Source organism: Teleopsis dalmanni, chromosome 2, assembly GCF_002237135.1.
Source record: "Teleopsis dalmanni isolate 2A chromosome 2, ASM223713v2, whole genome shotgun sequence".
Lineage (NCBI taxonomy): Eukaryota > Metazoa > Arthropoda > Insecta > Diptera > Diopsidae > Teleopsis > Teleopsis dalmanni.
In genome coordinates this window covers 43159411-43172713 of record NC_051847.1, presented here as the reverse complement: position 1 = coordinate 43172713, position 13303 = coordinate 43159411, and the positions used below count along the sequence as shown (strand labels likewise).

General features: G+C 27.1%; 2 protein-coding genes across 2 annotated transcripts in view; both read left to right on the top strand.

Moving 5' to 3' along the window:
* The window catches only part of LOC119674395, a 1063-nt gene extending 798 nt beyond the window's left edge, over nt 1–265 (top strand). The window contains exon 4 of the mRNA XM_038085532.1: nt 227–265. Coding sequence (XP_037941460.1) covers nt 227–265 — 39 coding nt within the window. The remainder of the gene's footprint in view (nt 1–226) is intronic.
* A 6276-nt stretch (nt 266–6541) lies between these two features.
* LOC119685436 lies at nt 6542–12398 on the top strand. Its single transcript, XM_038099711.1, has 3 exons — nt 6542–6874; nt 7118–7580; nt 11591–12398. The coding sequence occupies exons 2-3, from the start codon at nt 7255–7257 to the stop codon at nt 12018–12020; spliced, it is 756 nt and encodes a 251-aa protein (XP_037955639.1). The 5' UTR covers nt 6542–6874; nt 7118–7254; the 3' UTR covers nt 12021–12398.
* Nucleotides 12399–13303: the final 905 nt, after the last annotated feature.

The window sequence follows — 13303 nt, the reverse complement described above, 5'->3', positions numbered from 1 at the left end:
TTCAATAATAGTTGATTTTATCTCTTAGCAGAAATGTAGCTAAAAGAGGGATTGAGGTTTTGAAGGATTGTTGAAGGTGGGTTATAAAGCATACCCTAATAAGTAATATCTTTTTGCATTATATTTAATTAATTGTAATTACCTTTATGTGTTTCTAGAGAAGTGTTATATCAAATTTCCTTATTTCTGTATATATATTTTTTTGCATAATTTTTGTTTTCTGTAGATTGTTTTGTCAAGAAGAGATCTATCATCTTTGGAATAAAGTGTTTGAGTTCATTTAAGTATATTTTTTTCAATAAAATTTTAAATTTGACCTCTTTTCAAAAATTTTTGCACTGCTACTGTAACTCCTAACGACTGACTTGTGAAATGGGTATGGGAACGTTTTCTGGATAGAAAACAAAAATTGCGTCAGTTAATGCTGCAATATCAGGATCTCATTTTTTTACTAACGGTTTCCTAGTTTCTTTTATCATAGTTCAACCTAGCCCAAACCATCAATGAGAAATTCTCAGATTTCTTTAGAACGATTCAATAATAATTAAGATTATCTTTACAACTAACGATAATCGTTTTTTGTGAAAGTAAATCACAATCCTATTACTATAGTTCAACCCAGCCGAAGCTATCAATAAGAAATTTTCAGATTTCTATAGATCGAGCCAGTAATAGTTAGGATTGATTAAGAAAATATATCAGATTTTCTTTTCTCCGATTCACTTTCTGCATGTTTTTAAAAAAGTCTTTTTCTTTCTACCAAAATTTATTGTACATCACATAATTATTTAGTAAATTATTCCAATGACAAAAGATTAGTAACTTAAAATCCGATTTAGTTTTTAATATAGTTTAATTTTCTTGCATGACTATTCGACTAATTGCTGCTTTCTAAAATAGAAAGTGAAACTATTTAACTTAATGGAGTGATTTAGTATAAAGACTCTAGCTTTATTATATGCAAGGGTTTTAGTAACTTTGTTTGAAGGGATTTAGTTAGGATATCGTCTGAACAACAAATTAATAAATCAATAAATCTTTGTACTCAAGGATTTGAATGATTTCCTTAGTTAATAATAGGGGCTTGTTACTTTTTATATTATAAATAATATGATAAGGAATATTTTTTAAAAAGAATATATTTCTTCCTTAACCTTATTTCTTAAATCACATTTTTTCTTGCATTTATCAATATATCAGTACAAATATTCTGCTGAAATTTTGTGTTTAAGTCTTTATTGTTATTATTGAAAAGGATGAAAGAGATCTATTTAGATTTAGATGACGGATTGTTGATGGTGGCAATTAATGGTTCACATATATTTTCATTACATACACTCTTGATATTAAGTGATTAATTTCATACCAAGCTACATTCACATATATTACATTGATGGGTTGTGTGTGTATGATGTAAGGATTTAATTTCCTATTATTATGATTCAATAATCCCATTGTCATTAATTCTATGGATGCTCACACAAAATCTGAATTGTATTTTCTTTAGAAAAAGCAGAATATATTTCGTCAGAAAGATTCGTTTAGTTTAGATTGTCGTATGTAATTTTCAGAAAAAAACAAACAAAATTAGTTCATTAGTATTAAACTTAATTAAGATTGCTAATTTTTTTTCCAACTTTTATGAATATGAAAATGAATATATTAAATATCTTTATGCTTTCGTCATAAAGCAATTCTTCTCAGATTTGTTGACTCCGTACCGCGTATTGTAATCCATATTCCCTGTTAGTTGGTTTTGTCACTTAATGAATATAAAAGAAAAAAATGTTTATTGTGAAAAGTTAGTTAATTTACACACTTTATGCATTTACTTGCAAATGCTTTATTCATAAATTCAAGTAGATTTGTTCATACATCGAAATCCGATAGCAGAAATTTGATTTCACGCGTTAAGAAATTTTATTTTATTTTTGTTATATATTTTTTTTTTATTTTTTTTTGTGAATATTATTTTTTATTAGTGCATCTCTTAGTTTAAACTCATATATAGCTTAAATTACAAAATTGCTTCATTGCGATACACATTTTGAAATGATTTTACCACATAATCGTACCATGAGCAGTGTAAAAATGTATAAAAACCGAATAAAATCCGTTGTGCGATTTAATTGGGAAAAAATGAGGCCACACTTAACGAACATTACTGTTCATTACGCGGCGCTTCGAAGTAGCGATTAAACAAGAGAATTTAATCGATTATTTTGACTGCGATTAAAGTATAGCAAAATTTTGCACGAGTTTGCATCTTCAGTTGCTGTGCACCTAAATAAAGTTGAAGTTTTCAAAAAATTTCTCAGGAGTGTAGGTTTTAAGTCAAAGGATTTACCTATCCACAAATCTATAAGGCAGTGACGGTGTAAGACATTGAAGACGTCGGCAAACTCACTCTTACAGCGACCACGTATAAAAGTTTCAATGTATTAAAATATAATTATTATTATCTGGGAAAAAATGATTTTCTCTAATCAAAAATTATTGTATGTAATTATATATGATATATATATATATATATATTCAGTATTATTATATATATATATATATATATAGATTATATCACCTGCTATCACAGAAAAAATAGAGCACGTAATTATAGCATAATGTGATAAAATGTAGAAAATTTTTATAAAGTTACATCGCATAAAATAACTTAACACGAGATAACACAACAACTGTCTTCCCTGAATGTCAGTATATTTTTCAATCTCGTCCGTTGGAATAACTCCAGTCGGTTCAAATGATCTTTATGGTTTTAATGACAGTTGCGTATTGTTTCATATGATATGTGAAACAATAAGTTTTGTATCCCAGAGAGTTTAAGACATTCGCAGATAGTGTATTCAGATGTTTCAATATCGATTTCAGAAAAGTAGCTGATACTAGTTTCTAAAAGGAATATTTTGTTAAGGTACCAATTCTACAGTGCTCAATGAGAAACTCGGTGAGGTATCGGTTTTTGTTGAGTTGGTAACTCAGCCTGTAGAATCCCATCAGAAACTTGGTACTCTATCAGAAATTCAGTGGTAATTTTGATATCCTTTCGGTTGAGATACCATTTTTTGTTGGGATGGAATCTGTGAAGCCCCATAATTAACTCGTTGAGAGTTTTGACATTCTTTCGCTGAAAGCAAGCAATCTAATAGCGACTATTTAAGATAAGTTGATACATGGTGCTTTAGTGATTTAGTAGTTTTTATTTATATGTAAATTATGTTGATATCCTACATATTGATGTGCTTAATGAAAGGTTTCTCACATGTTTATTGATTTAATAAAGCATTTTTCATCTTGTACTTCCAATATGACATCATTGTATCAGTGATATTTATAAGTTATATGCATATGCATTGAAACCTTTATATTTCACAGAGAGAGTATTTACAAGACTGTTTAAATTTTTTTCTTTAATAAATGAAACCAAAATTATATATTTCAATTTGTCATTACTATATTCATAGTACTTAATTTAGTTTTTTTTTAAATTTAAATATCTTGAAATAACCATAATCATATAAATATTAATAAGAAAAAAAAAGCATCCATTAATCATGTGAAACCATATGAGTATAACCTCCTAACTCGAGCACTTAAACTCTTAGCTATTAAAGCGCGCATCATAAATTTTTGTGACCCATAAACGACTCATTCATCTATAATTTTATTGAGCTTGGAAAAAAATATAATGAATGAAACCATTTATTAGACTTTTAATGACTAAATTAGATATTTAATTATGCATTGAGGACTACTCATCGACTCTGGAAGTTGCCTTCCTCCACTCACATGACTAATTGCACCCATAATTGATTTGCAAAAGTTTCAACAAATTTCTTGGTGCATTTGTGGAAATTGTTTCTCGTTCCGGTTCAGAAATTTAGTTGAATTTCTTTATTGTTCTTGCCCTCATTATTGTTGATTTGTTTATCCAATAAATTTTTATTCCTCCACTGAATCGTCTTGGTCTGCTGTCTTTGACATATTCACGAAATTATTTACTTAATAAGCAATTCAGAAAACTTTTCGAAAATTGGCGTCTGCCGATTTGCCTGCCCAGATGTTTAATTAAAACTTATTCGCTACACCGAAAGTCTCCCAAAAACTTAATTATTTATTTCTGCACACTGTTATACATCCACATATGTATATTATGTCTATATTATAACTATGTACATATATTGTATATTTGAACAAATTAAATATTTGCAATTACTTACACATGTGGACAAATTGTAGCTTTAATTTTGATTATTTATTGTAGTCAGTGATTTATTAGTTAAACTTATTAGTACAAATACGATAGTAGTAACATAAGTTCGATTGATTTTTTTTAATTATTGAATTATAAATATATGTATATATTATTCTGTGTTCAGACACACCTTGATTTCGCAAAAATCTTAATTTTATCTTCGTATAAAATATAAATTTTATCCATACAAAATTCAGTTTTAAGGTTAGAACGAAATTAAGGAAAATTGCCTTAATTTCGTTGAAACGATGGCTGAAGTTAAGGGACATTTCAAATGCAACTATGCGTAAGATAAATTTATATACTCGGTAAAAATAATCTTTCGATACCATTCGTATAAGACCCTATTTGGCGAAATAATTGTATAATATTTTAATATACTTCTTTTCTAATAGACAATAGAAACCGTGACAACATTTACATCGAAATCATATAAAATAAATGACTACGTTTATCTTATCTTCGTTAATATAATTTTGATGTTCCCTTGGCCAAAATTGAACTCTTTTGACAAATGTCCTCTCAAAGCTCATTGTAGAAGTTCATTGAAAATTATTTTTATTTTTATTACTATTTTTATTACTATTTCCTAATAGACAGTATAAAATGTTAGCGCATTTCTACGATTTAATCTTATTTAGCAAAAACCTGTTGCTCCCAATTTTTACTCGAAACACCTACGCATTTTCAAACAGTAAAGTCACATATTTGTAGAGCTATATTTACTTATAGTACCTTCTAAAGTATTACTTTAAAAATATATTAGATTTCACATATGATAACTGGAGCAATGACTAATAGCTTTGAATTCAAGATAACATATGTTAGTTCAATACTTATATTATAAATATTATAATCTTAGTTTCTTATCTTATATAATATTTTATGTGTATAACAATAGAAATAAAATTATTTTTCCTGTGATATATGTTAATTTTATCTAAAAACCAAGTAATATTTTTTATTCTTTTTACTATAAGTTTATAAAGAATTAGTTAATTTGATTTCTTTGGCAATTTGTCATCCTTGCTTGGTGATACTGTATTAAATAAATATTGCAATATTAATATTGTCATAATTATATTAGTTTCTAATTACTATATAAGTACTATATATATACTATATAAATTTAGTATCCATATGGTTATATGAATACTAAATCCATACATTTAATATATTTAATACTAAAATCAATCTCATTAGGGATTTCACAGGGGATACCAAATCCAAATAACATATGGTAAGGAACTGTAGGGTGTTTCTATTAACATATTGCTTACACAATTAAATTTAATATTACACTTAATTTCATTATCACTCAGACGTAGTTCATTGATATCAGTTAGTAAATAGTGAATAGGAGGGCAATAATGTTATGGAATAAAGTCTTCTAATTATGAATCATAGATTTAGTGGCTACAGTGCCAGTTATTAGTTAAGTAGCAGGAAATGGGTGTGCAATTCAAGAATACAGTTTAGTCATAAACGCTTTAAATCCAAGTAATTTTGTTTTAATATAATAAATAATTCTAAGACTACTGATGGTAAAAAGTGTTGTTATATAAGAAAATATATAAGAAAATATTATTATTATTTTAATCTAAATATTAAAAAAATTATTGTATATGTTATACATAAATTGTATATAGATATATGTGAATATCTATTGTATGTAAATGTAGATATAATTTTATTAATATTATATGAAAATAGGAATATTTTTGTATAACTTTAAAAAAATATATATATTATGTATATTTATAAACCACATTTTAATATTATATGTAGATAAAATTTTATTTATATGGATACTATATGCAAATAAAATTTAAATAACCTTCTATTATGTTATCATTATATTATGACTTGTTATCATATCAAGTCATGTCAATAAATTTTCATACCCCACAACTTTTGTAAGGCACTGTACATTAACAATTATACACATTTTCTCAGAATTGAATTATTATTAAATCCACAGTAACCTTTTATATTTTATATTCACTCTCCATTCATTTCTTTTCAATTTCATTTAACTCTCCTTCTCTTTTGTGCTATTTAACTGCGATCAATGACTGGTGCTCTTGCCACTTACAAATAAACATAAGAAATTCACCATACCCGCTTAGGTTTACATTAAAATAACAAACAGTTAAACGCCAACACCTAACGAATTAAGTCAATAGTCAAACATTTCGACTGACTTGGTTGTATGACCAAGAAGTGGTGCCAGAGCGTGGTGAAATAATTGTATGTTCCACAAAAATAATCAAACCACTTTAACTTTATTTGGAACTTATTTCAAGTGTGTTTGCAAGTCAACAGCGCAAACGACTTTATTAGTTGTTGGTAGAAAGTTAAGGTGTGTCGTGTTGTGAGCGTGTGCCGGAGCAATTGTAGTTAAAGAAGTTTTGCAGGTGTCGGTAGCGTCTAAGTTTTATTATATTATTAATAAAAAATAACTTAAATTAAAATACATAATACATGAATTATTGAAAAGAAGTAAAAAAGAATTTATAATTAATAAAAATATTGTAATTATACGAGAAGAAAACTATATTTTTACGATTTTAAGTACGCGCAACAAGCAAGCAATTTTGTGCTTAGGTGAGTTAAAACAAGAGAGTAATGTGTTTGTGTGTGTGTGTGGAATGGTGTATAACGTAAAGCACGTAATGTTTTGGCTTACTAACATATTTTTTTTTTACTCTTGTTTAGTAACTTTTGTTTACGAATGACGACGTAAAGTTAAACACAATAAAAACATTACTAATAATTTCAATGTGAAAAATATTAATTTTAATTAATTTTTACTAAATTAATAATAAAAAAATATATACTTTTTTATAGCAAATATATAAGATACACTTCAGTTGTGAAACTGTACTGAACGTGTAGTGATTGCTCTTCGTTAAGTTCAGCATTAGGTGCACTTCATCCAAACGCCAACAACACTAATAACAACAACACAAACAACAGTAGCGAACATGTCATACGAAGCTGAGAAGACGCTTTCGTTATTTTATCCTTTCATAATTATCACATCGGCCATTTGTTGCATTACTTCAGGAGTTGCCTGGGCGCACTGGCGTTACGTGCTTAATGCCTGTCCGGAAACCAATTGCGGCTGCTATTTGTTTGCACGCTCAACATACTCCAGCTTTGAGGGTGGCCATATCGCCTATTGTCATTTTGCCACATTTGGTCTGCTGTTGCCACTAATATTTGCTATCATCCTGGGTATTTATCACGTTTATCGTGTTTGTATGGGCACTGCAAAACGCAAATCAGGAACCACAACAATACGTCAAAGGTATGTACTGCGTCAGTGACAAACGAAATTCGAATTGTTAGGACAATTTTCATAGAAATTATGTTTATTTTTGGTCTATAACTGATACAACATAAAATTATTAAATGGTATTTCATTCTCAGGTAAATTATAATATTTCGTTATTAGTATATTGTTATTAACCCTCTCGTTCCGAGTTGATTTTAAGCAGCCTACAATTAAACTGCTGTGATAGTGTTAATAATCATTACCATTACACCATAAACGACTTAATATGTTTTCGAAACCCCCAAAGTGTAAATATATGATGCTCAATATATGATACTATATATATATATCACTTATTTACCTTGAAATTAACTCCAGGGTTGAATTAGGTTAGGTTATACCGACGATCCGAAGGGGATATATGCTACCATATAATGGAAAAACTCGAGGCTTCAAACCACTTGGGAACTAAAGGGTTAATATATCTCATATTAAGCTAAACGTTAATCGTTTACTGCTAGTGTTCAAGTACTTTATAATTAATTGATAATTCTATTATTTTCCTTACTTTGTGATGGTTTTTAAGGACCTTTCGTATACATATAGGAACAAAGTATTCAATATTAACTGAACTAAGTCACAGATGTAATAGTCATTATGGTATTATATTTAATTTTAATAGTGCCTTTATTATAGGTGTGCATTTAATATGTATGTTCTTTGTTATGCAAGTAAACCTACTTTAAATGCTTCATTATTTTAAACTATTTATTAGAATCAATGTTCTGGTATATATTAAGAGAGCTTTGAGGTTCAGTTATTGGTTTGTTTGTTAGCAATTATGATAATACTTCATTTTAATCGTGTCTTAATCATAAATTTCTATTTATGAGTAATGTTTTATATAACATAATAGAAGTAAAACTACTTTTAAAGCTGCAGTATCTTAAACTATTGACTACTATAGAAAATATACAATGGGGTTCCCATCTATCCCCAATTCATTCTTATTACTAAACAGTATCCTTCCCTCTCACATTCTTATTACTAAACAATATCGTTCCCTCTCATTTACATATGTCCAAACCTATGTATACGTCTTTCATTTCATATTATTAATTTGATAGTTCCATGGGATATGTTAATGGTAGTTTGCGGTGTTTTATAGGTTTAGGTAGTTATCTGAGTAGTTAGTCATTATAATATTACTTCATAATTATTATCATATTTTCAAAGTTCTATCTTCTACATTTTTTTTTGGATAATTCAGTAGTACTTTTGTTTCAATTATTACGTGTTATCTCTCCAACACGTAAGACAGTTATATGTGCCTGACTGATTCCCTGCAATGCAGTAATTATACGCTTACTAAAGATCCATTGGGTATTTCTACAGCCACTATCTGTAAACGTGTATAAGTACTGAGTGAAATATTGGTGAAATTAAGCATCATGAAATACGGGATTTGAAACTAAAAGTAGAACTTTATTATTTATTTAATATTAATAAAAATAAATTAAAGGGATTTATAATTAAATGTAGAATTTTATTATTTATTATTTATTATTAATAACAACACATTGCTTTTTTTAAGTTTTTTTTCATGAAGCTTCTTTACGGGACATACATAGACTTTGAATAACATTATTTCAGTCCTCAATTCATGACCAATGCAAGTAATCGAAAGTTAAAAGGTTTTTGTATACTTATATATATATGTATAACATTTAGTTATTTATATATTAATCTGTTTATGGTTGAATTAAACATTTCTATTTTCTATGATTTACGTCATTATATGTATTTCATTTTAAGGTCACATAGTATCATAAGTAAAATGTTGAAATTTATAATACTCACATTCGTTTCATTATGAATGCTTTTAATTAGGACTTCATTACTACGTACAAATATACTTTTGTAACTTATGTATAATGTAATATAATATGCTTCTAATAATGATTCTGATGTCGGCTCCATTAGTGCAGTACAAAGTAAGTTAAACCAAATACAAGTAAAAAGTTTCTTGCTCTAAAAGGCTTTTGGTTTTAAATTACATATTTTTCATTTAATTATTTATTCTAATTTTAACATGTGTACATACATACACTGCTTACTTCAGATCCGAATTCATTTGCTTGCATCTGTGAAATTGTCTTAATTAATTTACGTCTGAGCTTTACTTCGTCTGAATATGAAGTGTCAAATTAAAATTTGTCAAAGATTAATTCCAAGCGACTTCTACTTTGTGGGTGCTAACCTAATTGAGTTTTGTATTTAAATTAATTTCATTTAATATTTATTTTCCAGTGTTAAATTTAAATTTTTTTGAGTATAAATTAATTATCCAAATTAAGTTATGTAGAGTTAATGGTATAACCTTGTTCTCACTCAATAAACATTCGAAATCATTAATTATTATTAAAAATATTTAATTTAAGTGGCTATTAAATACATGATATTAGTTTGATATTATTGTAAGAATCATGATAAATATAAATTGGTATATGGATTTATTTAAGTGGTAATGATCGGAGAAAAAGAAGTACAATATCATAAATACATAGGTACTTCTTACGTACACAATGTATATTAATTTCATATATTAACATGTATTATATTTATAGATTATATACACATATTATTTATGTATATTACAATGTTAGTATTATATTATATGTATGTGGTATATATTATACATAGTATATTAATTTTTTCAAAATATTTATTTATTTATTTGTGAGGTAACACTAGAATTAATTTTAAAGTTAATTAAGAATAAAGAACTGGACTACTAACTAGGTCTTTTGTCCTAGTTTTTTAAAATATATATGTTATTACTAAGATATGTTAAATATATGTAGTTATATTATATTTGGAGAAATACATATATTTTTGATCAACATAATTATATAAATCAATTTAATTACGTTCATATGACTATTTGCCCGATTGTTTGTCATCGAAGCAGTTCCTAAAATTATGGATGTCGATATCATATAACGTTGATATAAAATAACTGTCGCTTCTCTATAATTTTAGATAAAAAATATATTCAGAAATCGAAGACCATTATCACTACAGATCACCACCAAAGAAAAAAAAAATTTTTTTTTAAAAAATTAGACATTGAAGAAACATTTATAGCACATTAGTTTTTCATAATATGTACTATCCGATCTCCTAAAACCTTGCATACTCAATTCTCAGGAGCGGGCCTGAGACAATTTGCAGGATTTATCTGAATAAAGAATTTAGCCATATAAACTTGACAATCAGATATGAATTTTCTTCACTTTTAATAAATAATTTAAGAGTTTGCTATATTTGGGACTTAAGCATAACATATGTAATATGTTATAAATGGGGTTTAGCCTTAGACATAGGTCTCATAAATTTTATTAGATATTTAGGAACATATGTTGGTTGAAATAACTTATTTATTAACTTGAATTGAACATTCCTCATCTTCAGTAGTCTGATAAAATATTTGATGGTATAATAATCGGACTGATAAAATTTTTGTTCTAGAAGTGTCATAAATTAAAACTACTTTAATTACTTTTTATTACATTATTTATTATATTATATTTTTTATTATATTGTAGTATTTTGTTTTGTGTTTATACTGCTTATTTTATTATTTTTATATATTTTATTTTTTATATAAATATGAATTTATTTAAAACAATTTTCTATATATGCATAATTATATTATATTCCATTTTTTTAATAGACCACATATTTTCTTTAGTAATAATTTATATTTTATAATTAATTTATTTTTTATACATAACTGCCATTACACTATCAATCTATTGATTATTTAAACTTATATGATTTATTAATTTTTATTAAAATATACATTTTTTAAGATAAATAAATATTATACAAACTACAATTTAAGTTCGTAATTCTCTTAATCCCAAGAAAGTGTTCAATATATTTTTTTTTTTATAGAACATAAATAAGAATTTTTTTTAAACTTCTCTACCACAAATCTAAATTGAAAGTTAATAAATTTTGTGTTCATTTTGTTGCAGATCTGGTGACATGATTGTTGTAACCACTGAATCTGAGTTAACTGACAGTAGTATATCACCGTACTATTGGACACCAGCTGCTATAATTTCCTGCGTAATGGCATTGTACACATTAATTTATGCCTCAATATTTACCGATGGGTTTGAAGTCACTTGCAAACAGTACCGAGAAGGACTGCTCAAGGAGATACAAGGTGTTGGCAATATTGTGCCAGTCATAAAAGGACGTTTATCTTGCGCAGCCATATTTGATTTTATGGACTATCTTGTGGAGAGCATGTCCTATGAACGTCGCAAATATGGACGCATCAATAGTGCCATTTGTTTTCATTTAACATTGATTTGTGCCTGGTTAGCTTGTCTATCCTGGATTGTAATTACAGTAGTGAATATCGTACAGACAAGGCGTACGCGTGCCGCAAGGGTTTGAAACAAATGGAAAATATTTAAAATTGGTTATTCCTGCTTGCTTTGCCATGTACACTTAGCATATAGTAAAAAGTATATACGTATGTATACATATATTTTAACTAAAAGTTTTATAAATGCTCGTACATACTGTATTTTAAATATATAAATTTAATTAATTTTTTGCATGAACATTAGTTTTTAGAATTTGACTTCATTCCACGTACAAATTTATTATATACGTTTTTTTTTATTTATGTATGTATAAGATATATGCTTGCATATCTTTTGATGTAATTACAACGAAATATTATGTATAAGATAATATATATATATATAAAATTATTTTTTTTCAAAATATATTTTTTTAATATAATAATAATAATAAATGTATCTTTTAAGTTTGTAAATTCTGTTAAATTTATTGTATTAGAAATATTTTGTCAAACTGTGCGCATCCTTACATTCTGTTTCCTTTTGCTCAATTAAATATGAAAAGCATTGACGGTGCTTTTTGTCAGCAGTTATAAGGACACCAGTACTGAGGCACTTTGAGATACGAAAGAAAAAACTCTTATACCGCAATCCCACACATTCACCCAAATTCCAAGGCAACATATTTAAGAGCAGCCACCGACTGAGCCAAGCGTTACATTCTTAAAAGTCATAAATCATTGCCGTTTAATTAAACTGAACTCAGCATGACATTTGTGTAAACTTTTCAATTCCCAACCACCTTGACTTTAATGTTCTACGTTATGGTGTGCCTTTGCAGGCTCCACTGGAGTAGGTCTACTATCGCTTCTTTTTTTTATGTGACACATTACAACAACCCACTAATCCTTAATATTTTTTTTTTCTTGAAATTTCATACGACATTTAATAATGGTTACACGTGTCGATATAAGTCACTCTCTCAACTAGATAGAAGGTCACAGTATTACAGATATGACCCAATGTGACAATAAATTTCAATTTTTATTTATAAAAGACTTTGGTGCCCGCAATTTTGAACCAATGACGTTAATTAATAGAACTGTGAAGAAAAAGAAAAATAATATTACATATAGATTTAATTATATTAAATATAATTAAAAAATAAGTATTTTAATTATAATATAATATTCAAATTTAATTGTGTTTAATCTTATATATATAATTCTTCTGTACGTGTGTTGACAGTAAACTCCTCCTAAACGGTTGAACCGATTGTGATGAAATTTTTTGTGTGTGTTCAAGTGGATTCAAGGAAGGTTTAGATTCACAATTTGGCCCACTGGATAATGTCTTTTTAATCAATTTTTT

Coding starts and splice junctions, on each gene's coding strand:
- LOC119685436 (XM_038099711.1), top strand. CDS start 7,255: ATGTCATACGAAGCTGAGAAGACGCTTTCGTTATTTTATCCTTTCATA. Junction 7,581..11,590: donor ACCACAACAATACGTCAAAG/GTATGTACTGCG, acceptor ATTTTGTTGCAG/ATCTGGTGACATGATTGTTG.